General features: G+C 38.3%; 2 protein-coding genes and 1 long non-coding RNA gene across 7 annotated transcripts; 1 reads left to right on the forward strand and 2 right to left on the reverse strand.

The window, feature by feature from the left end:
* Positions 1-298: 298 nt before the first annotated feature.
* Positions 299-13,717, reverse strand: spns3 (SPNS lysolipid transporter 3, sphingosine-1-phosphate (putative)). Of its 5 annotated transcripts, XM_053677180.1 has the most exons (14): positions 13,561-13,717; positions 12,623-12,780; positions 12,205-12,470; positions 12,032-12,097; positions 9,940-10,076; positions 9,639-9,790; positions 8,528-8,594; positions 7,983-8,125; positions 7,713-7,865; positions 7,187-7,376; positions 5,888-5,953; positions 5,710-5,808; positions 5,408-5,579; positions 299-1,829 (listed from the first exon to the last, which is right to left on the reverse strand). In XM_053677180.1, exons 2-14 carry the CDS (start codon positions 12,643-12,645, stop codon positions 1,786-1,788), a joined length of 1,578 nt encoding a protein of 525 aa, XP_053533155.1. In that variant the 5' UTR covers positions 12,646-12,780; positions 13,561-13,717; the 3' UTR covers positions 299-1,785. The 5 variants fall into 5 exon arrangements, with proteins under 5 accessions (XP_053533155.1, XP_017316235.1, XP_017316234.1 ...); XM_017460746.3 differs by lacking the exon at positions 12,623-12,780 and having other exon boundaries at positions 12,205-12,467; XM_017460745.3 differs by lacking the exon at positions 12,623-12,780.
* Positions 13,718-18,239: 4,522 nt separating this feature from the next.
* On the reverse strand, positions 18,240-19,916 carry LOC128629353 (uncharacterized). Its single transcript, XR_008393713.1, has 3 exons — positions 19,807-19,916; positions 18,439-18,712; positions 18,240-18,305 (listed from the first exon to the last, which is right to left on the reverse strand). It is a non-coding gene; the product is annotated as an uncharacterized LOC128629353 (long non-coding RNA).
* A 2,344-nt stretch (positions 19,917-22,260) lies between these two features.
* LOC108259791 (uncharacterized) lies at positions 22,261-24,507 on the forward strand. The gene is made up of 2 exons (XM_017459511.3): positions 22,261-22,874; positions 23,534-24,507. Exons 1-2 carry the CDS (start codon positions 22,793-22,795, stop codon positions 24,154-24,156), a joined length of 705 nt encoding a protein of 234 aa, XP_017315000.1. The 5' UTR covers positions 22,261-22,792; the 3' UTR covers positions 24,157-24,507.
* The last annotated feature ends 2,841 nt before the right edge of the window (positions 24,508-27,348 follow it).

Genomic DNA, 27,348 nt, shown 5'->3' on the forward strand with positions numbered 1-27,348 from the left:
ATTAGAGTAATGTGTTTTCTGTTGATGAGACCAGTTACTCTGAAACAACTTGTTGAAATGGAGAGAATAAAGTTTTTATTTGCATTTCTTTCAGAATTGTGGAATTAATTATTATTCATTCAAAAGAAGGTATAAAAGGCAGAACTATCGGTATCTGTCATCGGTATCAGCCGATATCACTCCGAATAATCGGTTATCGGTATTGGCTAAGAAATATAATATAGGTGCATCTCTAATTAATATGTAATTAAAATAAATTACATTTATACTAAATGAAATGACATGAAATACGTTGCAATTGTAAGTTTTCAAATCGTTTATTCTCATTGTGAGCAAAGTAAACTTATGCATTTACACAATGAGCAATTTTCCAGCACTTTGGCCATGTTGACCAATTGTCCACGTTGAGCGCTATTGGCTATTTGCTACAAACGTCTGGCTCTTATGAGCACGTGCACGCTCAGTAAACCTTGATTCTGGGTTAACACCTGGGTCGACTGAGAAAGTTGATAACCAACGTCATGAAACCTGTTACCCTTAATTAAAGCTTACTCTGCAACTCGCTTGATGAAACATGCATCAGGCAAGAGATAGGCAATCAACAAACAACAGGGCAGGCAAGAGCACGATGAGAAAAAACAGAATTTTAACTTCATCTGACGCTCTATATACAGTTTGAGTCTATCGGCTATTAAGGGTTTAATGATTTTATCCACTAGCTTGACTATGATTCTGCTTGAAATATTATGACAGAAATATGTGTGATTAAGCTAACAAATTTATATAACATATAAAACTTAAATATTTTGACATTTTTGGTGAGGTTTTATGACGCGAGTATATAGTCATGTCACCAGAAATTCAGTGCCCCAATGTGTAGTGAGTCTTTAAGTCATTTCCAGTGCCCAAATGTGTGTACACAATATACTGATTCACCACCTACTGAACTAGGGAGCTGGTTGAGACATACCCAGTGTAATGGCTGTGAGTTGTAGTGCTCGGCAGCCACGTGTGTAGGCCACGCTGTACTCTGGGAATTGTAGTTTGATACCGATTCTAATGTTGACATGGCACATATAGACAGTAGCCTGAGCTCAGGATCAAACCGGGGACCCTGGAGCTGTAAGGCAGCAATGTTACCCACTGCAACAACATACCACAAACAATCCTTAATGAAACTGTGAACATAAGTGAAACTCAACATAATTGCTTAAACAATTATAATGAGATAAAAATGTAATATTGTACATGGTTAAACTGGAAAAGTGAGTTTTAAGCGGAGATGAGAAGACCTTGTACCTAGTGTTGTCTCCTACTCCATCACTCATTTACAGCATACCCTTATATGGGCTTATATTATAACTGACAGGTAGAGAGAACCGCCTCCCTGCCTAGAAGTTTCCTGACTGGGGTTTTTAAAAATGTAGGTGTTTATTAAAGAGCACAGGACAGTCACAGATGTAAAATATTTTTTACTGATCTCCTTAATTCAGGATATCAAATAAGGATGTCTGAGAACCCTGTTAGGTGTTATGGCTGGTGGGATTAAAGATTCTCCTAAAGTATACACATCGACATACTCATAGACATAGAAAATACCATTTGACAAAACTGAACTGTATATAACTGCACAATGGTCCATAAAAAAGAACAATAAAAATAGTATTAAAACATGTTAAAAGGAAATCACAATATTTGCAATATTTACAGAGCAGTGCCTATGAACTTCAGTGGTTCAATTTTTCTCCAGTAGTTTCAGTGTGCTATTGAGCGTGTGCTTATTGGTCATGTTGACTCTGTGACGGGTTCAGCTTGGTCTGGAGTTTCTCCTGGAAGACACACACATGCACAGAATAAGCAAACTGTCTCTGTATGTAGACTTTGCACTGCCATGCATGATAATAGCAGGATTTAATATTAAAGTAATACAATATTGTAGGAGTGTGGATGAGGGGCAGGTTAAATGTGCTGGCCTTCACACCCCTGACTGCAGGCATGTGAGCCAGAAGGAAATAGGTTTCCTCATCAGTGAATATAAATCTGATCATTTGTATTTATGATGCACAAGTCTACTGTGGTGCTTGAAAGTTTGTGAACCCTTTAGCATTTTCTATATTACTGTATAAATATGGCCTAAAATGACTTGGAGGAATTGTAGCCCATTCCTCAGTACAGAACAGTTTCAGCTCTGGGATGTTGGTGGGTTTCCTCACATGAACTGTTTGCTTCAGGTCCTTCCACAACATTTCTACGGGATTAAGGTAAGGACTTTGACTTGGCCATTCCAAAACATTAACTTTCTTCTTCTTTAACTATTCTTTGATAGAACGACTTGTGTGCTTAGGGTCGTTGTCTTGCTGCGTGTCCTACTTTCTCTTGAGATTCACTTCATGGACAAATGTCCTGACATTTTCCTTTAGGATTTGCTGGTATAATTCATAATTCATTGTTCCATCAATGATGGCAAGACGTCCTGTCCTAGATGCTGCAAAACAGGTCCAAACCATGTTACTACCACCACCACGTTTCACAAATTGGATAAGGTTCTTATGCTGGAATGCAGTGTTTTCCTTTCTCCAAACATAATGCAATAAATTCTATTTTGGTCTCATCCGTCCATAAAACATTTTTTTCCATTAGCCTTCTGGCTTGTCCAAGCAATCTTTAGCAAACAGCAGACAATTAGTTTTAGGTCATATTTTGCAGATAAATCTAACAATTCTCACTCAATTCTCACAATCTTTCAAGCACCAGTCTATTTCTTTATCATGTTTGGTGTCGGGGAGGCACAGCAGGTAGCATTGCTGTTTCACAGCTCCAGCATCTCTGGATCCATGTTGAACATGGGTTACTGTCTGTGGAGTTTTGCATACCCACCTCCCAAAACATATTTAAGTGCTATACTATACTATACTATACTTAGCTATACTAAACTGCCCCAGGTGTGAATGTGTTTGCATGGTGGTCTGTGATGGACTGGCATCCCATCTAGGATGTATTCCCCCCTCATGCCCAGTGTTCCGGGATAGGCTCCGGCTCCACTGCTAATCTGTCCAGGATAAAGCAGTTTCTGAAGATGAATGAATGGATAATTTTATTAAAATAACACACTCATTTGTATGTTGCACGTAGTTCCATTGTTGGTCATAGGTAGCAGAGGGAGAACTTACAGTACCCACAGTATTACTGATTACATTTACATGGGTTGGTATTTGAGTTAAATACAATTTTAAATTAGCATTTTTTCCATTTGTAAGAAACTTTCTCTGTACTTCTGTATAAAAGTGATTCAGGGAGGGTTACGTAAGGAATTCAGGAAGTCATTAGCTGTTACCAAATAATACCCATGGCTTTGGATGTATCACTTCTGAGGTTAGAGGAATACATACTCAGAAACCTGCATGCTAAATTAACCAGCTAGCTAACTTGGCTAATGTGAGTGATATGAACAAAACAGTTTTGATTGTTATGGAATATTATGACAGGTTTAGCTAGCATTAAATAAATTGTTCAGAATGTCACGCAGATCGAGACACAGATACTGAAATCTCACTCATGTATATCTTTAACAAAAGCTAGCTAGTTTACTAGCAGTTAACTAGCTGGCTAGCTGTTTGAAATGGAAGGAGAATGGCATATACAATCTAAATTCAAAGTCTAAAACTTGTAAAGTCTAAAACAAGTTATTGTTTTACTTTAATAAATTTTTAATCTCAACACTGTTGAATAATAATAATATAATTATTATTAGCATTATTATTAGCATTATTATAATAATATAGGGATGTCTTATAGTTTTTAATATAGACTGTAAAGCACTTTGAGCTTCCTTTTACATGTATAAGCTGCTACATAAGTAAGTTTCTTAGTAGTAGTAGTGGTAATAGTAGCAGTGTGTGTGTGTGTGTGTGTGTGTGTGTGTGTGTGTGTGGGTGGGTGGGTGTGTGGGTGTGTGTGCGCGAGTAAAAACAGTTCTTCTTTGTATTTATCTATGAATATCCATGAATTAAAAAAAAAAAAAAGAATGAAAGGGCACATCCGTAAATAGTGTGCAGATCAGGTTGCAACTGATTGTCAAAAATCAGCACACCTCTTCTCTTCCTCCTGGCCTGATAAAAAAAAGAGCCTCAGGGGAGAGAAAGCGAGGAAACAACAAAAGCTGGATCATCTCTACAGAGAAACAGATGAGAACAATGCTCTCTTTCAGTGGTCCCATACCAACATTTCTCACTGGCTCGCTATTTCTGTCCCTTCATTCATCTTCAAGCACAACATAATGTAATTAAGCTGTTAGGGCACACCTAGCTCATCGCTCTTCACAGCTGAAACAAGGACACGAGGGAGGCACGATGTACTCTACGCATAAAAAAAATATAGTGCTATAAAAAAAATTTGTGTCTTCTGACACGGTGTGTAAAAAAATGGCTAAGGTAACAACATGTCCTTTAATATTTTATTTAGTTTTAGTATTTAGTACTTAAGTGCATTACTGCACATTCTCTCTATATATGCCACGGTTTCTTCCTGGTTCTCTGGTTTCCTCCTACCCTCCAAAAACATTCAAGTAGCTTAACAGACATCAACCAATTGTGCCTAGGTATGAACGTGTGTGTTTGGTGTCCTGTGATGGATTGGCGTCTCATTCAGCATATACTGTATATTTGCTTCTCGTGATAGGCTCCGGACACACTGTGACCCGGACCAGAATAAAGCAGTTAATGAAGATTCATGAATAAACGTATTAGTTAAGTGCAAAAGACAGAAAAAGAGAGGCTGATAAGGATGGAACTGTTTACAGCTGCCATAACATAAGTGATACCAGCAACTAAATTGTTTCACAGATGTGAACATGAGGTGTAAAAACACTTTGGGATGTGCAATTATTGGAAAATAATCCATTTCAATTTTCATTAAGAGTAACTCGGTTTTGCATTGTTTTGCATTACCTTCATTGATCGTTTTCCCATAACAGCATGTCTCTTCATGTTTTATTCCTTAATAAACATTTGCTGTAAGTGGTAAGTAAGGTTTCATTTAGATGTTGTCTTCTGCTCTTTGTGTTGTGTGTAAGTATGTGACTATTTATTATGTGTACGTGATATCTTTTATTCACTACTCCAGCATCCAGATTTCCCCAACAGAATCAATCAAGTCTGTCCATTGGTCTATCCATCCATCTAACTAAGCCAAAATGACTAATAATTTGAGCAATCATGAGGGTGTTTTTTGTTGGATTTCATAAAAAAAATCCTTTCATATTTTTTCACATACCATTCACACCACGTTGATCACTGCACAACTCCATCACTACACTCTTTCATTCTTGATCTGAAGTGAGTAGAACTGGCATCCCAAGCAAAAAACAAACAAACAAACATATACACTCTTTCACACAATTTGGTGTTACCTTTTGTCAGCATCTCAGCAGCTTTCCTGTCCTCTTTGATATATAGGGCAGTCAGGAGGAAGAAAAGGCCTCCCAGAACACCGATGAAAGGGCACAGGATGACGCTGTACTCTAGACTGCGGAACCTCCAGTCAGCAGAGTCGGGTTTAAGCTTACTCAGAGCATCTGAGACCTGAATGGTAAAAGTCACAGACACTGGTATGCATTTCATAATTCTATGCATACATTTCTCATACTCTTAGGCTTTTTAAAATTTTATCCTATAAACTTGCAGTATGTATGTATGTGCAATATGTACTTACTATGCCAATAAGATATGGACTTCCTGCATCACCAAGTAGGTGACATGTTAAAATCTGTAAAGCTTCCGCTGTTGCCCTTCGGGTTGGTATAACAACATACTAAAATATAAAGAAAAGGAAAAGTTTTATTGGAGGTTTTTTTTCCACAATTTGTTATGCACCATGAAGCAACTCTTACCAGTAAGATGTCAGCTAGAATGGCCCAGTTCAGAGAAAGTAGGATTTCTCCAATACCAATAAACGTCTGTAAGAAAAAATATGAAAAAATGCTGGTTGGAGATGATATACTGCAAGTGACTGAAAAACTGTGATTTACATGACACTCCCTCCAGGATACTGTGATTGCAGAAATGAATGCAAAATCAAGCAAACTCCGCAATATTCGGAGGAGCGTGCAATTATTAAAAATTACGGCAGATTTTCCACGGGTTTGGGCCAAGACGTGTCGAGTGACATCATCACAATCTGCGTTCAGCCAAAGCAGTCTTCGATTCACGTGCGGCGAACATGAGTACAGCTAAAAGGTCTCATTTCCAACAAACATCACTGAGAAAGACTGCGCAAAACAATTTTGTGCAATTGCAATTTAGCCAATTGAAGTAGTTTTTTGCGAAAAAAAAAAGGCACAATAAAATTAGCAAATTACATCACAAATTTTGAAGAAAAGTTGTAGCAAAATCAAACATTTTTGGCCGCAACAATCACAAAAAATGCTGCAAAATCCTGTTTGGGCAGACATGAACACAGTTCTCTAAAACAAAATTTTATGTGCAAATCAGTGAAGGCTCGTTAGTTTCAGAGTCAGACAAATTGTTTGTACGTGTTTCTGGCTAATAGCTTTAGAATCTTGAAAGTTACAGTTTTATTGGCTCTTGAACAGGAAAAAGAACTTTCGAACGCCGTGATGCAATGATGGAAGACATGGTCACTGGGTTGAAAAAACATTCAACATTCTGTCCTCTTTACTGAATAAATGTACCAGGCCCTCTCTCTCTCTGTTCAGGTCTGGATCACAAGACAATATAAGCAAACTGTTTGGGCCCCAGTAGCAATCTGTGGGCCCCCTACCAATTCTTGAGTTATGACTTTACTTTTGTCAAAAATTGTCCAGGCAGTTGGGGTCAGAGCACAGAGTTAGCCATGATACAGCACACCTGGAGCAGATGGGGTTAAGGGCCTTGCGTAAGGGCCAGACAGTGGCAGCTTGATAGTGCTGATGCTTGAACCACTGCTCTTAACCGCTGATCCACCAATGAAACCACTGAGCCACCACTGTGTGTGTATATATATATGTCCATAATTACGTAATGGTACCTAATTAGCTAACTAGCCTGTACAAAAATGCTAACATTTGCTGAAGATACTTTACTTTACAATACCTCATATCTTTCTTAGGACCTTCCAAAAGACCTCCCAGTTAAGCCATCAGCAATGTTTGAAGTAAGCAGAAAAGTTGATCAGATCTAAGGTTACTTACATATGTGGCAGGAATGCTGATGGATGCCAGGACCATGGCGATGTACAAGCAAGGAGCAGAACTGAGCATTCCCACAGCACAGATGAGAGGGTCAGCATTGGCCACTTTGTCTCTCAGCTGCCTAGATATTAAGGATCCGATGAAAACGCCCACAATACCCGTCACCACCGTGATTCCCCCAAAGACAAAACTGTGCCAACAAAGAAACAACAGAATACAAAAAAATCTCTGAGTGACTTTTGACCATGCACACTTCGATACACATTCTCAAAAGTCTAAAAAGTTTGACTTTACAACCCAACTGATTAATTTCATAACTTCATTATAACATGTATATTTAATGAAAGTTTATTGTAGAATTTTGCACGTTTTTATATGTATAATCATCATTAATACTTTACCTGAACAATCATATTACTTTTTGTCCCACTAAGGTTTCTGAGTCTTATTCTTATTGTACATGCTTACACTGCATTCAAAGGAACTGCTTTAGAAGATGGAGGTCTTGATGTGTTCATGCGTGTACCTGTCTGAAGGGTCACATGGTTCTTCTGAGCACGGAGCAGTGATGCCCTGGATGACTCGAGCCCGAGACATAAAGGTGGGTGTCCAGAAAGCCAATGCACCTGTGACGAAAGCCATGGCAGTCACTCCCAGAGTGGACCACACAAAGCTCCGGCTAATAAAAACAACAACAACAACAACAACAATCGCACACTCAAAATGGGTGATTATGGACCATCTGGGAACTTTTCATAACCTTTATGCTTTCATTTGTCTTTTTAGTTTTACCCACTTCCTGAGTAGATATTTGATGTCCTCTAGGTAAGACGTGTGCTCTATACATGCTTCTCCATCTGTTTCGGAGGCGCCTCGTGGAGGGTTGGGGGTCAGGAATACTAGAAGTATCAACCCGGGTAGCGCCAGAATTGGGTTCAGCTGCGACAAAACACACAGAGCCTCATTCAATGCCTTAGACTAGAAGTGCGTTAGACGCTGCTCTAATGCTCCAATTTTTACTGCTTCTTACTATGTTTTCAGCTGGTAAACAAAGCTGTCAGTAAATCAGAGAAATGCTTAACTTACTCTTAGCTTGCTACTGATGTTGGTACTTAAATAAAAAGACAAACATACAACCCCAATTCCAAAAAGTTGGGACAATATGGATTTTTTAAATTACATTAAAATACTTTTTTTTTTCGCTTTGTCTTTATACGTACATTTACAAATCACTCCTCTTTGTCTTTATTAGCATTTTCCATACTGTCACAACTTTTTCGGAATTGGGGTTGTACAATATTATAATTGTAGAAGGAAAATAATGTTTAAGAAGTGTCTTACCCTAAGGGCCCAACGCCAGTCTCCTGTAGCAGTAGCGATTGTGGCTCCCAGAATGTACCCAAGACCACTTCAGTTTAGAAACAATTTGGACGAAAGGAGAAATAACAGCGGCATGTTTTTTTTTTTAATTAATCCATTCATACTCAGACAAAGTTTCCTTCATTTAGTGTTCAAAATCTGAAAACAGAAGTTTTTCATAACAAGACATTGGAAGGAGTCTCCAGTGTCAACGCTTTGATGTTGCAAAACTATTGTAAGAGGTAAAACTATCCCTTTAAATTTTTCAACACAGGAAAGTCAGAGGGTATTTCATTTTCTCTTTAACATAGAAGGCTATTTTTTTCTTTGCCTTATTAACTTCAAGAGAAAGGGGAAAAAGCTGCTGTAACATAAGCGGTAAGGCAAACTAACTTATTTCATGGACATTCCAGAATATTAAATGTACCCATACACAGATGAAAAGTATGACGTTGTTCTTTAATTAATTTACACATATGTTATCACAAATTGCTGTGATATAAGATGAGTAAAACACTTCAGGGCGTGATGTTATAGGAAAATAATCAACTTTATGGCAATAATGTTGTTGCACGTTGGGCCACATCACACTACCTGTTGATTATTTTGCTATGACAACATGCTCTATCATATTGTATTCCTTACACAGAACCACCTGATACAGATTACGACTACTATAATATACACTTCTTGAAACCCTTTCTGAAAGGAAAACACTACTCTAGGGTTATATGTAGAACCTTTAATGGTTCTTCTGGAAAGCTTCTTGATTTAACTTTTTTTTTCCTGAGTATTGTAGGCTTTCTGCTGTTTTTATTGAGTTTTTCTCCACAAAATTCTACAGAAAACTATCATCAGTAGGCAGTATGATAAACAACGGAACAGTGTCCTGACACCTAATTTAAGTTTTTTCTTTTTTCATCAGCCATTTCCCAGTCTTTGGGCAAAATATGTTTAGGTACTTCATTAAAGCCTAAAAAATAGTATATTTTTATTTCGCACATGTCAGGGCTTGCATTAAGATTTGAGGCTAAAACTGTTGGGTTAACATCTCTGTTTACATCTATTCACACATTATTTATAAAACCCTCACCTTCCAACAGGGATGAAGATATAGAAGAAGGCAATCATGAGGGTTCTTTGGGAGCCAGTGAACAGGTCTCCAATAATGGTTGGAGCTATTGTGCAGTAACTGGCCTCTCCAGTACCAACCAAGGCTCGCATGAGGACCAGCACCCAGAAATACTACAGGACATAATGGATAGACTGGTGTGATGAGAAGTTAGTATATATTACTATGTCACCTGTAGTGTAAGAAATGTTAGTTAAAATGTTGCACAACATATAAGAAAGCTTAGTTAAGTATGAGACCTAAACCAGAAGTACAGCTGTACCTCTGCCGTGACAAAAGAGCTGCCCAGTGTTGTGACAATCCATGCGATCATCCCGCCCACCATGATCAGTTTTCTGTTGTAACGGTCTCCAAGGTACCCGAAGACTGGAGCCAGCAGCATGAAGCTGCAAATAAAAACTGTAAATGGATCAGCATTTTGCCAAAGGAGGCCATGTTTTTCATGCAATTACAGTAAATCCCTGAGTTATTCATTTACAGCACCAAGCTGTACTTTCTATATCAAGCCACTCATATAAAACACATGGCCCATAATGAAAAATGTATGAAAGCACTGAACATATACAGTATGCATACTTTACTATGTTATATAGTGACAATATGCTCATTTTAATTTGAACTAAGCCTTGCTGTTATAACACTTTGTCCACAAAAATACAAACATAACTGTACACACGAACACATCATTGCAGTTGCACTTGCAGAATGCTTAGCATTCTGAGCTTGACCCATTTTGCGTCATGTTTAATATCTACCCACAGATTTTCAATGGTGTTAAAGTCACTGGACTTGTGAGGGCCATTCCAAAAATTTCAGTGTAGTTTCTTGTAGTAGTCCATGGTGGATTTTGAGAAATGTTTTGGATCATTGTTCTGTTGGAGAAGCCAATCTCTTTTCAGCTGAATTTGCTGATAATTACTGGAATCCATTCTTCCATAGACCTGTCCGATGTTTTCTGTACCCCTGGCTGCCACACAGCTCCAAAACATAATAGATACAACCCCACGCATAACAGTTGGAAAAGTGTTCTTTTTATTGAATACCGCTATTTGTTTTCCACAACATACCTTTGGTGATTGGGGCCATTATTACATTACTTCTTCACCAGTACACAGCACTTGTTTGCCAAATGCCTCTGGTTTATCTAGATGTTGTTCTGCATTCTTCAGACATTCAGTTTTGTGATGAGGTCACAGTTAAGGATTTCTTGTGAAAAAATACTTGTCCATGCAGATCATGTTTGTGCAAATAATACTGCAGAGTAGAACAGTACACCACCGATCCTGCATCAGAGAAACCTTCCTGCAAGTCCTTAGTGTCAGATGGGGATTTGTTTTGCCTTTCTGCCCAGCATACCGGCACTTCTATCTGAGAATTTTCTTGGTCTTCCAGACCTTTGCTTGATTTATACAGTTTCCCTTAACTGCTATTTCTTTATGGCATTTCCTATGGTGGACTTTGTGAGCTGGAAGTACTTTGACATGTTTTTATAACCTTCCTCTGCTTTGGACGCATCAATTAAATTCATTTTCAAATCCGCAGTCAGCTGCTTAGAGGAGCCCATGATTGTGGATTGTCAGCACAAGGTTTGAAGAGTCTGAGAAAGTAATATTTATTGCTAATGACAATCCTTGATCTGCTTAACGAGTCCTAATGAGTCAATTAAGACAATGGACATGTCCTTTTTTTGTTTTTTATTTTTAATGAATTTGCAAAGATTTCAAACAAACTTCTTTCACGTTGTGATTATGGGGTATTGTTTGTAGAATTTTGAGGAAAATACTGAATTTAATCCATTTTGGAATAAGGCTGTAACATAACAAAATGTGGAAAAATGAAGCGCTGTGAATACTTTCCGGATACACTGTATAAAGTAACGGTCCATTAAAATTTGCAGAAAGATAATTTTAATACGCTGCAGAAAACAAAAATCAATCAAATATGTAATTTGGCCAGGGGTACCCATACTTTTGCATATAACGGTATGGTTTGCACTGAATGGACAATAATATTTTAAGGACATGCAATTTTCTTGAAATCTAATTTCTTGTCAGAAAATGACTGTTATGCATTGCACTCAATAAACTTATTACAGTAAACCACATGACAGTTTCATATCAACATTGCAAACATATTTGACTGCAGAAGCTACCAGGACTATGCAGACTGTAAGCTCAAACTGTATGCCCTACATCAAGCCACGTCATACTATGCATTGTGTAGGTGTGAACAGGAAGTCGTCTTGTAATGAGAGCTCTAATACCAGATACTGTATCACACCACACATTTAACAATGATAGGCTCTTAAAGGCACAGATAGATATTCTGTTTGATTGGATATGTAAAGCTGATACCTGTCTGTAATAGTCCAGATGTGCTGTCACTGATGCCAAAGTATTTCTGGAGGCTAGACAGAACTCCTGAAATCCAGAAGAGGATGTGTGTTAGATATAAAGCCCCATGGTTCAGAAGCTCTTCGGTTCCTTCTAACTCTCCTAATACTTAGGAGTTGAGCTTCCTCATTTACCTGCGATAGTGTAGCGGTCCATGTAGTTGAGCAGGTTCACGTAGCACAGCACAGCCACGGCAACGTAAGATCTCCGACGAGAGAGCTTGCTGTCGTTTACATTGGTGGTGAAAGTTTGGTTCTCTTCTGGCTCGCTGGCTATGGAGCCATAGCAACGGTTTGCATTCATGGATGAGCTCAAACTTATTTTTTCTTGAGGCCCAAATGAGCTTTCATGGGTTTCTTCCTCCATGTTGAAGAACAGTTTAACAGTATTCACACGTCTGCTGGAGGAGAAAAGTTTAAAAAGCCTAAATTCAGTTTATATGTGGTAGACAGTATTTAAAGGAAATTCCTCCTCCTTCTGAGCACTAATGAAACTGAAAAAGTCATGCCTTGTCCATTCCTGTCCGCTGACGACCGTACTGCAGCTTATTACCTTTGTGGAATGGAATTATTCATATATTCATCTTCAGTAAGCGTTTTATCCTGTCAGGATCCTGCAGAGTCTATCCCAGGAACACTGGCAGTGAAGTGGGAATACACCCTGAATAGAATGGCAGTCTTTTCCAGGGCACCATGCACATACATTCACACCTAGAGGTAATTTAGAGATGCCAATCCTTCTATCAACATGTTTCTGGAAGGTGGAAGAAAACCAGCGAACCCAGAGGAAACCCACAGTTCCATGCACATGGACCAAGCAACTGGCAAATCTACCCACTGCACCACCATGCTGCCAAACGTAATATTTTAACTTTAACTTTAATTTTAACATATTTCAAACATTTTAAATTCTGTGAACTAATCAAAAAGTATATCATGCCAATAATATTTTTACAAAGTGGGTTGATTTTCAAAAGATATCAAGTAGTGATATTTGTAGATAATGTTGGGAAGTGAGTAGTGTTTGATGTCATAGAGCTGCGAATCTGTACTGACCTGTATGTTTGTTTTTTTTAAATTTGTTAATTTATTTATTTATTTATTTATTTATTTATTTATTTTATTACAGTATTCATTTAAAACAGTTTGGAGCTGCTGATTGAGATCTGGACATGTTCATGTTCCTGAGTACCACAAAAACCATCAACAGTACCCCAACTGTGTGCTCAAGTGTTTTCCCCACAAAACACCACACAGCACCATGCAACTGTCTCACTACAGCTCGACACAGAACACAACCGGTGTTTCAGTTTTTGAGATTTTGAGTAAAACTGTCAGATCGAGATCACATAATAAATAACATTACCAATAAATCATAAGACCTGCCCAAGTGATACATGAACCCTCTGTTACAGAGTAATTGAATGTTAACAGATCTTATACAGGTATTTAACATTCTTAATCATAAATTATCTACATAAATACACTGACCTGAGCACAGTCCTGAAGTGGTAAATTTCAATGCATGTATTTTTTCATTTGGCCTCTTCTTTAAGAGACTATGTGCTGCAGAGATGCCTCGACTGTGTGTGTGATATCCCTTCCATTTCAATAAACTACCTGATTATAAAGTTTGAGCCGAGCCCTGCCCCCACCTCTCCTCCTTCTGGTCACACGCTTGCAAACAGTTCCTTTTTGTGACGCAACATGCACTCGAAGCCAATTGCATGGGGTGGTTTTGTTTTTTTGGTTTTGTTTTTGCTTCCTCCTCTTAGTATTGGCAGCCATACACTCCTCAGACCTGTCACACAGCTTTCTTTTAGAAAAACTCTGGGGAAATGTAAACTTTTTGTCTCAAATGAAACATATGACTTAGTTCTAGAAGATGCTATTTCTTCTAAAGCATGTATAACTTAACTCTGGCATTTGCATTGAGAGACATGCTGAACAGACCTTCAGTGTATTTTATTGTTTTGACTTTCTTGTTTCCACATTGTGACTGGAGACTGGTATAAAAGCAGAATCAGATCAGAGCACAAAACCTTTGACCGCTGAGCCAGTATAGTTCAAAGATTAATCACACTGGAATCGGAAGAGAAAACACGGCTCACCCCAAGTTTTTTTTTAAATTCTGCACCACTTTCTCAACTGGAATATATAATTAATACAATTTCCAAGATGAGTTATAATCTAACAGCAAACTGGGTAAATGCTTCATATTCAATGTAACAGTGATGGAAAATTTTGTTTGAAATAAAACAGCCTTATCTTGTTCCGTAACAGAGATGTGGACATCACAGATTATGGAAACACGCACAGAAAAAAGCCAATGTTGTGTAATATAGTTCTCTTTTCTATAAACCTTTGTGAACCAGACATTTTTTAAAAATACATAATTCTCCCCTGCTTCGCCGTAAGACGTTAATACTACAAGTCAGCCATGGGAAAGCAATCACACTTCATCAGGAACAGTTATAACCTCTGTCATGATATTAAAGCTGTGATTCTTGTCATGCAATAGCAGTTGATTTAAGTGAGGAAAAAATGTCTTTGTTTCGAACTATGTTGTTGATTTATCTGAAACTGTGGTGATGCAATTAGATGTTGCATTATTTGAGTGTCGTAGTCTACTCAATAACTTACAATCTGTATAATTAACCATTGTACTATACTGTAACTTACTTGTAGATAGAACAGTAGCTTCACATAGAAACCTGGCAAATTAAAAAAGAAATAAGGTGAAAGATGGGTGAAAATTGCATGCTTCGATTCTGTGCATAAAATCACTAAGGGCCTGTTCACACCGGGACATTTTACGCAGTGCGGAAAACGATCCATTTTTTTGCTGCGTGTTCACACCCACGCGCTGAATGAAAGTGCATATTCACTCCCTGACAGGAGATGGCACTAATTGAAAAGCAGAAATACCCTGGTACACAAGGTGGCACTGCACAACTTTTCATTAGTGAAGAGAGCCAGCATTTACGTGTTTGCAGAAAGCCCTTCACACACTTTTTGTGAACCGTTTAAAGCACACATGCAGTTTTGTGAAATGTAAGGTCTTTGGTGATTTGGTAACTGCAAAAAATGCTTATTTAAAGCTAAATCCTTAAAGTTCTAATCTTAAACACTAGACTCTTTTTTAAATAAGTAATGATTTGAAATATATAAAAGACACAGCAATAGCATTCACATACTTATTGGAAGACCCAGATTATTTTATTTATTTTTATCGGGGGTGGGTGGGTAGAAGTCAACTATATATATATATATATATATATATATATATATATATATATATATATATATATATATATATATATATATATATATATATATATACACAGCCATTGGGGCGGTAAATCGAGCGTATTTCATGCTGCGAAAAACGTCTCAGTGTGAACGGGCCTTGAAGATAAATACATCATTCTGCACAGCCGGAACACCTGCTGCAGGGCTACACCTGCAATTGCTGTTTCAGGACATGCTGTGATTTTACACCCTATTAGGTATCATCGCTGTGAATGAGTTATCTCTAATAACAATTTTACCATTCTGTTAAAACATTCATCTTAAGCACGTTATACACAATATGGCCATGAGTTTGTGGACACTGTGGTGGAAATTCAGCTGTAAAATGAGAAATCACTACCAAACACTTGAATTTGCTCAAGTAAATATTTTATTCAGTCAGCAATTGCTCACGAGCCCAGGTAGCCACTCTTACCTTTTCCAATCGTACTATACCTCAGAGTGCTGCGAGCGTTGGGACAAAATACATTACATTCACAAATTATTCGCTTCATAGTTATTGTTATTCGTTTAGTAAAGAACAAATAAATTAACATCTTATTGGATGACAGAGTATCATATTTGAAAATAAGTGCCACCTCCTTGCTTCCTCACGATCATCTTCACCATCATACCTCATCCATTTCACTTATCTATTTCTGTTATCTTTTTCTTGTCCTTGTATGTCTGGTCCTACCTGGGTCAAATCAGCTGCAAGAGCATTAGTGAGGTCAGGCACTGATGTGCAGGCCACTCGAGTTCAAACCATGTCCTTATGGAGCTCGCTTTGTGCACAGAGATGTCTTAAGACTGTCTTAATTCCACTGAAATTAATTTCTCGGGCTGGTAAATTCAGGTGGAGCAAGAACTCAATTGTTCTGCGATTACACATGGCGAGGTGTAATCAGTTCAGCACCTCATGTGCAACTCATGGATGGACTTTTGATTATCGCCATCTAGGGGTCATGAACTTGAAAGACCCCAAACTAGAATGATAGCTCTGTGTGTGTTGTGTGTGTGCATGGGGTGAACACTAAAGCCCTGTCTGAAATTGCTCCTTCACTTACTTTCACTATTTACTATATGGCCTGTTAATGTAGAGCGCTAAATAAAATCACAGCACGATCTGTACAATTTAAGTGTGCCTTTTGGGGGGTTGCCAGACAGTAAGAGCGCTGATTGCATGAATTTGTTATTTAAGCAGTTCTGTAACCAGTTATAAATCTAGCCATAAATGACCTTTTTTGACATTTCCACTAAAAGAAATGGGAATATGCATGATCCTGATGACAAAGATGACAAAGTTAATCTCATCTCGCCGAGCTTCTGGGCAAACCACCCAAACCTGAATAGTTAACAGCCCAGCAAAAACTCAACATGAAAACAAACATTTGAAACAAAGTCAGAATGAAGGAGCAGTTAGTGATTCAAATTCATTCATCAATGATACGGTCCAGCTCTACTGATGAAACCAGTTTTCCAACCAATAACACCCCCTTTAAAAAATGGTTTAATCCACTGTCCATTGATTGAGTGCGATGAGCCTCGCTGAGTTGCCATGAGAAAATATAAATATTGAATAAATAAATAAAGTAGAATTTCAAAAATGGTAGGAAAAAAAGGAAAGGAGTAGTGCTAAAGTGTAAAATGTTAAACACTGTGTTTCTGAGAAAAGCTGAGCGTTTTAATTGAAATAGCTAGTAACATGTTCATTGTAATGGCTTCTGGTGCTTGAGACTTGGACAGCTCCATTAAATAGAAGCCAGATAGGTCAGCTAATTCTTTTTATCTACCGGGTGGCTTATGCTAATAGTGGGTAGTACGCTAGTTGTGAAGTATTCTTACATCACTCATCTTTTAAAATCCAGCCCGATATTCCAAGCAACACACAAAGATTGCAATGACTATTCACTATTGGGCTGCATTGGAAACTGTGTTTATGTGGACACAATTATTCATACAAAGTTAGCCTAGCAGAAAGTGTTAACTCATTCCTGTGTACACAGAGGACAGCATAGCCTGTAGCTCCTCCCTGTGGGCGGAGTCAGCAGGGAGCCCACAGACTTACGTTCACACAATACTTTTTGAAGAAAAGGGAGCTAGGATGAAGACTACGGGAATCAAATCTCTTGACACTGAAGTGGAATCATTTGTGCACTCACAACACCTGCCCATGTCTCATACATTACAAAGCAAAGGAAAACAATAAAGTGATAAGCAAAATGAGATTGCTCTCTACTGATGCAACAACTTAACCTTGCTTTACTTCCACTAAGGGAAATTCCAAGCTTTGATGGAGATCCATTAAGTTAGCATGATTGTATGCGCTCATTTGAGGAAGTGGTGGAAAAGAAAGCAAGCAGTTATTGAGATTGTTTGCATTTCCTGGAGCAGTACACCAGAGGGCGACCTAAGGAGTTTATCAGAAGTTGTCAAGGTATGATTCCTTCACAAGGTTATGTAAAGGCAAAGGCTTTGCTCAAAGAACACTTTGCCAATGAAGTAAAATTAGCTTCAGCTTATATGGATGAGGCTCTCTCATGGAAAGTCATACAATCTGAAGATGCTAAGGTTCTGAAAAATTATGGTCTCTTTCTCTGAAGTCACTGCAATGTTATGCAGGACATTCACTACATGAATGAACTGAATCTTGCCAACATGCAAGCCATTCTGGCAAAGCTTCCTTATAAGCTCTGAGATAAATGGCGAAAGGTCTACAGGAAAGACGCAACGACTCAGCTAAATGGAAGTTTTGCTACCACCATCACAACAACTCTGGCAGGGGAACACAACAGGACCTCAGGCAACAAAACCTGTCCTTTATGTGAAAGAGAACATACCTTGGATTCCTGTAATAAGATTGTCATCCAATGTTCGAACTGTCTGTAACATTTTGTCCTTTCAGCAGTTTCAGCAGAAGAAATCAGCTCTTGTCACTTCATACTCTATATTGAAGGGACGGGGGACCAAAAGCTTTTGTCATTAAAAGGATTCAATCTTGTTAATTGTTATTTGACTCTTTTCTATACTAAATTATCCTAGACTAGATCATTAAAGTAAAAAAATATCCAACATTACTTGGGGCTTCGAGTTAGAATATCCTTCGTTTTCTCCTCTCGCAGGATTTGGGGCTGTAACCGTGCAAGGGGGAGTCCAAGACTCCTGAATAAAAAATTTCCTTTCTCAGTTTGCTGAATAGGAGGCCAGTCTTGCTGCGAGAGAGAAGCGACGGTGACCTAATCCTCAATGCAGATTGGGACAGCCACCTGACGGTCAGTATTGTTTCCTTTGGGAGTCTGGGACTGCCTAGGAGTCAGGGGCTCCTTGTGAAACTGCAGTAAAGGTCAGGGACCTGTAAAGTAAATGTTTATGAACCATTCTTCTTTGTTACTTTTTAAGACAGTCAGGGACTTCAGTTTGGGTCTTAAGAGAGAAAAGGAAATTATAAGAAGATGGGTAACAGCATGAGTTCACGCCAGGACCTTTGGGGATTTGCAAAGCAAATGCAGATCAAATATGGGGACCATTCGGTCTGGGATCTAGAGAAGTGGAATAAGTATGGTCATTTTCCCGTTAGGGGAAGTTTGAAAATAGAAGACTTAGAAAAGTTAGGAAAGTTTATTTAAAAAATAATTTTTAAAAAGTTTCAGACTAAGAAGGATAAAGAGAAAGTGGGGGTGGTCAATTTTTATGTTGTGGAAGACTGAAGGAGAGATGATAAATAAGAAACAAGAGGAAAGTAAGTTGAAGAGTGAAGACATAGAAAGATAAAATGCTGGTCATTATCACCATCCACTTTATTAGGAGCACTTGTACATGTGCACATTCATGCACATATCTAATCAGCCAATCATGTGGCAGCAGCGCAATGCAAAAAATCAGGCCAACAGCTTAGGTAACTGCATGAATGTGCCGGTGTACAGGCGTTCCTAATAAAGTAGACGGTGAGTGTAAGTGTGTGTATATGAGTGTGTCACCTGTATTATGTGTGTGATCCATTAACAGTGTCGTCTTAATCAGACGTTCTCAAGCTTGGTGTGTAAACTGCAGCGCAATGGAACAGTGTGTGTCCTTACAGACTTCAGATGTGTGTGTGTGGTCTTCAGCATCACATACACTTCATCCACACTGTGGAGTCATACATACACAATTGTTATATGTATGATATCCAGAGTGTGTGTGTGTGTCTGTGTGTGTGTGTGTGGCTTGCTCTTGAGTGTGTTCACCAAGGCACAGGTGGGTAGTTTGTGTTATGTCTGTGCTTTTCCTTCACACTTTTTGGCATAATGTTGCAAAATACACACAGAATCTTGCTTGATTCTGAAGCGTCCTAAACCTAGCGTACACACACACACACACACACACACATATGTGGTATTTGGTGAAAAGGCTACAAATAAATAACAAACTTGGGTAACACACTTTGGAATACTTTTTTGCATAAACCTGAAAATGCTGTTCTCCACCGGCATCATGTCTATAGGCTCCTCCCTTTCTCCTGTCATTGGCTCTCTGGGCTGGAACTTCCTATCCTGCAGACCATATAGCATGACCATCACCAGGGCCGTGAGGTCATCACGCTAAACATATAAAAATCCAGTGTTCATTTCATTCTCAATGATGATTATTAGCATTGTCCAAGAAAAATGCAAACTTACCAGTTGTTGAGCGGACTGGAACAAGATGACTGGAAGCAGCTGTCAATCAGCACGTCCTTCAACAGCACTGGGACTGGGATCAGATAAAAAGTGTCATTTAGTATTCAATAAAAATAGAATAGAGTAAAATACTGGCAGCTGAGTTGCCAGCCACTTACAATATTTTTACAGGACTTCTTCTTTAATCAACATTTACAGTGTAGTACTGTTATTCACAAATATAGCATCCTACTGTATTATCACATCATTTTCAAATATTAAACTGTGTTGTCTACAGCAGTACATTGTATTTTTTACAGGGGAATACTCGAATTATTGATTTTCATACTGCATTTCTAAATTGAATTATTTGTCATTAAATAATTACAAATATACTTTTGCTATTTCCCATAACAGTAGTGGCAATAGGAAATGGAAAACAACATAATTTGCATGTTTAAACATTTATTTTTAAGAGCAGAAAATGTTTGTGAACACAAGGACTATAGCAGCTAAGCATGTAAATAAATGCCATCACAGTGTAGATGATAGATGGCATGGACAGGAAGGTCAACACAGTTATGCACTTTTACAAATGAAAGAACAATACTGTTTCTTTCTGTGGTGCATTAGTGTTGATGTACAGAATGATTTGATTAGACAATCAGTGCTTTAAAATTTCAGACTGTAGAAGGAAAAAATAGCCCAGACCTGCAATAGTACTTTTTAGTATTTTTATATAAGGTGGTAGCTTAATGCTAGTTGCTAGATGCTAGTAATGGAAATGTTTTGGGTTCAAATCCCAGGGCTGAAAGAAAGCCACACTTGCACCCTGTCAGCTAACAAAAGTGTTACAGTTCTAGTAGCATCATTATTAGTTACATGTATAGGAACATTTTCACTAACCTTTTGTGTGAATGTTGTGTGAGAAATGTTCCAAAAACATTTTTATGTTTGTAACGTTACAGTCTAACATTATAAGGGGAATAAAACACTTTGGGATGTGACATCACACCACCTCATCTTTGATTATTTTCCTATAAAAGTGAGCTTTGTACCTTACATAATCACATTCTCTGATACCTGATAGTTGGATAGCTCAGCTTCAACTTGGATTATTTCTACGTAAGTCACTTTGCATGAAAGTAACCACCAAATCCACTAATGAGGGCTGACAAAAAAAAAGCTCAAAAATGTAAAAGAAACAGGAATGAATCAGGCAGAAGCTTCCCAACATGGACACGACAATGTTACACACTGACAAAAGGCTCTCAGTACATATGGTTTCATACTATATTATATTATATTATATTATATTATATTATATTATATTATATTATATTATATTATATTGTATTATATTATATTGCACTGAGAAAACAGATATTAACTGCTTCTAGATCATGATTGAAGTACTTCCTGTTTGTGACGGATGGTGATGGTGAAACTCGTCAAAGTGTACGATCATTTTATTTACGCTTTGCTAAGTGCAATGTACTTTAAGTGACAGTGGTGTGAAAATATTCAAAAGTGTTTTAAAAGCTAGTTTTAAACTGACTCCTATCAATATATAGTTTAGGATCGACTTCACACCCTGATTTAGCATCAAAATAAAGTTGGGTTCAGCGTGTATAAACTTTTTCTTAATGGAACAAGATATGATTACACAAAGCTTTTACATAAACACATTGGCTTATATTGATAAAAAAAAAATGAGTCTATGAAAAAAACACAAACAAAAACATTTGTATAAAAAACAAAGAGACGTGAAAAAAATATAATACAAACATACAAATATCTAAAAATTATTTATAAACATAACATTGTACATATCGATTTTATATATATATATATATATATATATATATATATATATATATATATATATATATATATATATATATATATAGCACTTTAATTAATCATGTGCGTGTGTGATTAATTAAAGTACAAAATACCCCATTATTATTAATATTAATTAGTATATGAAAATTTGTTTTTATTAATTTACTAAAAATGGTAAACCAAAATCCAGAATCTCTCTACACACTGTTTATATGGATACAGTACTTAAATATGATTTACTATTTATATATTAATGAAATATAAATATATAGAGAGACTATATTATGTGAATAAATTATATATTAAAATTTTAAACAACTGCTACAATACTCGAGAAAGATACCATTTTTATCTTCATAATATAAAATAATATCTATAAGACTGAATGAGTAATTGGTTCCGGGAGAAACAGCGCCTGCCATTATTGGATGTGACGTCACAGGTCATGGCAACGGCTTTAAGGCTTTTGCTTGTTTTTAAATGTTTGTTTTCAAATTTTACAATGTTTATTTTCGAACGTTTCGGAGGGTATATAAAGCGAGACGGAGCGGTAGCACTTCAGTTCTAAATCTCTCAAACTCTGGCTTACATGTGCGATTTTCACTCTCTGACCATTTTCTACACGGCGATCTGCAGTCAAATCCTGAACCAAGTAATACCGCTACGATCATCCCAGCACCGAGTCACCTCATCCCGGCACCGAGTCACCGCTACGATCATCCCAGCACCGAGTCACCGCTACGATCATACCGGCACCGAGTCACCTCATCCCGGCACCGAGTCACCGCTACGATCATACCGGCACCGAGTCACCTCATCCCGGCACCGAGTCACCGCTACGATCATCCCGGCACCGAGTCACTGCTACGATCATCCCGGCACCGAGTCACCTCATCCCGGCACCGAGTCACCGCTACGATCATTCCGGCAGCACTTGCGGCGTCGCAGCGATGATCTTTAGGAGAGAAGACCTGCCGCAGCTCCTGGAGGATGAGCCTGAGACCGGAGTGAGCGGACTGTCTGACAGCAACGGTAAGTTACCCCTTTTCCTTTCAGCATCACACACACTTCATTTCAGATAAGCACAAGTGCTTTAAACACAGCGTTATCAAAAATAACGCTAAACCGGTGTTCCACCGTAGCGCAAAATTATAGCTAAGATCTATGGATCCATCATCCTACCACATCGAAAACTCCTACTGCGGGTTTCTGCTTCGCGTCTGTGACTTCGGAAAATAATTTAGTGTAACTTTGCAGAAGATTCTTATTAGGCAATGGTGTGGTGATTTTACACTGCAAAGTACCCTATCCGACTGTCCTACCATATAAAATAAACAGGTGTGGTGATTTTTCACTGCAAAATACCCTGTCAGACTGTCCTACCAATATAAAATAAACAGGTGTGATGATTTTACACTGCAAAATACCCTATCAGATTCCAAGTCCACACGCAAGTAGTATAAAATGATGGGCGTGTTGTTCAACATCACAAAAATAATGCAATATTGACATGCACAGTAAGCCCTGAAAACACTGACGGCAGGATGTCAGGACACCTGATTTGCTAGAGCTTGGTTTAACTTGTTTTTAAAAAAAAAATGTTATATAGTTTACTAAAAGTTTGCTAAGTTTTGATTCCTTTTTACGAAATGTGGAGATGTATCTCACTCTCTTCATCTCCCTTCACACAGGAGCATGGATGGAGGAAACTCCGTCTGACCTGCTGCTTGCCAGTGAGCTCCACTACAACACCGTGGAGGCTCGTGACAATGAGGAGTCCTACAGTCCTGATCAGGTAGGTATCAATTGTTTTGCAGGGGAGGATGTACGCCGGGGGAGGAGACGGAGAGAGCAGATGAGTGAGGACAACACCGAAGAGGCCCCTCCTAGAAGAAGACGGCGTTTGGAGCAAGAAGATGAAGACGATGAGCTGATTGACTTCACTGGTTGGGAGAGGAGCTCGTCCCCTTCGTGGCACGTATCCCCTACATTGTCATTCGTACCACCTGAAGATACTCCATCCAGCAGGGCGAATTTCTGGATGAGGATGAGGGAGCACATGAGTGAAGAAGAGGACAACGATGAAGAGGATCCTCCTAGAAGTAGACAACATGAGGAGCAAGAAGACACTGAGAATGATTTGGAGAGGAGCTCATCCTCCTTCTCCCTTACTTTTCACTTCTTTCCCACTAAAGATGGTGCGATTTACGTCCTTCTTGTCGTTATCAGCACTCACGACGTAATTTTGGGCCCAACTGGACTTGTTCCCGTTTCCACTGACATTCCTATTAGTTTTCTAGTTACTCTTAACTAGTAGTATAGTACTAGCTATTAAGCTACCATTAGATAAGCTCCAGTCTTAGGGTTTTACAAGTCTGGTAGCTATTTCACCTCTAGACTCCAGCATCAGTCTTTCTAAAAATCTGTGTTATGTATTTTCGGACTAGCCTTCGCTCAGTTCACTCATTTCATTTGTACAGTAGGATTTGTATTGTGTATTTAGGATATAAGCATTAATCTAATGTATATTTATCAAATTTATATATATTAAATGTGTAGGCTAGACATATTAGTGCTAAAATAGGTTATGTCTATTTTTATGATGTTTATTAAATACAATAAACGTTTTATTAATGATGGTATTTAGTTAAATCTGAAATAATCAATAAACAATTATTTTATTCATAACAAATATGTCTCAAGTGTCTCTTTCTTACACTATAAACACTTCTCACTGGTTTCTCATATAATTACAGTGTAAAAAATACACCTTCAGTTGAAACCTTGGTGTTCAGAAGTAATTGCGCTGTTTTACTCCCACAAGTATTTAACAACATGGACATTGTTTAAATTCTAATAAGCAAAAATATTCCAACCTGTCAAATCTACATCATTAATAAGCTGGTATTATAACACAAAATAAAAAGATAAATCCCAAGGTGCAATTTTACTGTAGAAACAAGTTCATTCTCACACGTGCTTGCAGCATGTTGGTCAATTTATTAGTTCACAGGTGAAACAGCAGATAACAGAGATGCAGATAGACGGGAGTGTTTGTATAACCAGTTTACATTACATACAGGGGGTGACTTGGTCATGAACTATCTTTGGGAAGTGCAATACCTATGTGGGACATCCATAGAACCCAGAAGAAGCATCCATAGAACATAGAAGTATTTTCACTTAATATTTTGGGAAATATGCTTAAGCAAGTTCAAAAACTCAACCTATAGGCTGATAAACAAACAAACAAACAAATAAATGTACAAGCTATTCATGGTGTGACTTACATTTCAGAGTGGTGAATGGCAAATCATAAGCCCAGAGGTCATTTTGCTTAGTACTGCGGTCATTCTCAGTGTCTCCGGCAGCGGTGTGTGGGACAGGGGCATAACGGTTGGCCCTATAATCCAGCATCTTCCATACACAGGCTGCTTGAAAAGTGTCTGTTTGTGTGTAAATACAGTCAGGAAACCCTTGCTTAGTCATGATTTTATCCCATACTGAGGAAGCTTAAGATGTGTGCTTTGTAGTGAACTTGGTGCGTGAATCTCACTTTAGAAGCAAGACAAATGGCACAAGCTCAGAGTAAACATGCAGACCCTCACATCCACACAATATAGGCACACAGAGTGCAGATTTTAATATAAATAACTCACCAGTGCATGCCCTATATTAATATTATACACCAAGCACACTGTGGCAGTAGCCAATTAGTTTAGCTTGGGATCTTATTGGGATTCAGGCATGCAAATAAATGAATAATAATGAAATACACTTACTTTTTGTTGCAATCGTGCAAACTCCCAGCGTAGTGCCTACCTTGGGTGAAGTGTCACACACTGATTCTCCTTCATCTTGTAGGATATGATGCATAGAGCAGTGGAATGTCAGTGGTTAAGGTGTTGGTCTACTGCTTTGCACCTGCTTTGCACCTTGAACGCACTTTCACTGTAAATCCTGGTTTATGGTATACAACGTGAGGGGGTTGTACATATAGTCGCATAGGTGTCAGGGCATAACATGAGCTGGTCAACTTGGGGGGGGGGGGGGGGGGGGGGGGCAGAACATGTACAACTAAATGAAAGCCTATTCAGAGCCATTCCTGCGAACACTGGGTGAAAGGCAGGAATGCGCAGTGGATGGGACATCATTTCAGGGCACCAAACACACACATTCACGTCTAGTGGTAATTTAGCATAGCTAATCCACCTGCATGTTTTTGGGAGGTGGGAGGAAACCTGAGAAGCAGGAGGCTCAGAGAGAAAATCAGGGAGAAACTCTACACAACCAGTAACGCGAGCTCAGGTTTGTACCAGTGACCCTGGTCCTGTGAGGTGGCAACGCTAGAACCTGCATCACCATGCTGCTCTTTAGTTCTTTCATTTTGTTTCATTTTTCTGTGTCCCAGTGGACAAGTTCAAGTTATGTGAAATATGACGGAAGATGCGATCTGTGCACGACGCCTTCACATGTTTGCAGCTATGCAGATACAGAAGTGTGTAAGAATAACATTCATTACACTTTAAGCTGTAATAATATCTTTATTATTGCCAATTACAACAAACTCCTACTATGACAAGACTTTTAATGTGGCTTAGGTGTTAGAACGTTTGCATCGCACTACCAGGGTTGGGGGCTCACATCCTGTGTGCATGGAGTTTGCATGTTCTCCCCGTACTTCGGGGGTTTCCTCCAGGTACTCCAGTTTCTTCCCCCAGTCCAAAGGAATGCATAGTAGGCTAACTAGCATTTCCAAATTGTCCATAGTGTGTGAATGTGTGTGTGATCAATGGTTTGGCACCCCGTCCAGGGTGTCCCCTGTCTTGTTCCCGTGACCCGGTGTCGGATAAGAGGTATGGAAAATGGATGGATGGATGGATGTTCCAACTAACTAGACGTTTTACCATTTAACATCATTTTTGTCTTTGTTGTCATGATGATGTTCTTTGTATGGGCTGTTCCATCATGCACTTTCTGTCTGTTGTTCTGTCTCCACCTTCTCTTAATTTGTGGTACGACACATTGTATGAGAAAAAGGAGGGTATCTTCTCCTCATCATTCTTCTCTTAATGCCAAGAGGTTTCTTCTCTTTTCTTAAGCTACAGCCTATGGTAAACCATAGATTCACTTCTTAATCAGGAGTCAAGGGTGCTGACTGAGTTTAGAAATGTGACTTTTCACTATTGGGGGAATTCCTAATATCTAACAATAAGGGGAAAATCTATTTTTAGATTTTAAAATAGGGCTGCATTTCATATGTAGAAAAAAACAGACTCGTTTGTTTGTTTGTTTATTTATATTCAGGGTCAAGAATTTTTGTGATTGAAAAGTATACATTTTGAATTTTTCAATTTCATGCATAGTATGAAATTTTAATTATAGAATTATAATTGCTTTAGTTTCTTAACCAAATAAAATATTTTTAAATGCTGAATTTGACTAATTGTGTAACTAATTAACAAGACAATCCTGGGGAATGCAATATATTAAATAGCAAGTAAAC

Source organism: Ictalurus punctatus, chromosome 28 (genome assembly GCF_001660625.3).
Source record: "Ictalurus punctatus breed USDA103 chromosome 28, Coco_2.0, whole genome shotgun sequence".
Classification (NCBI taxonomy): domain Eukaryota; kingdom Metazoa; phylum Chordata; class Actinopteri; order Siluriformes; family Ictaluridae; genus Ictalurus; species Ictalurus punctatus.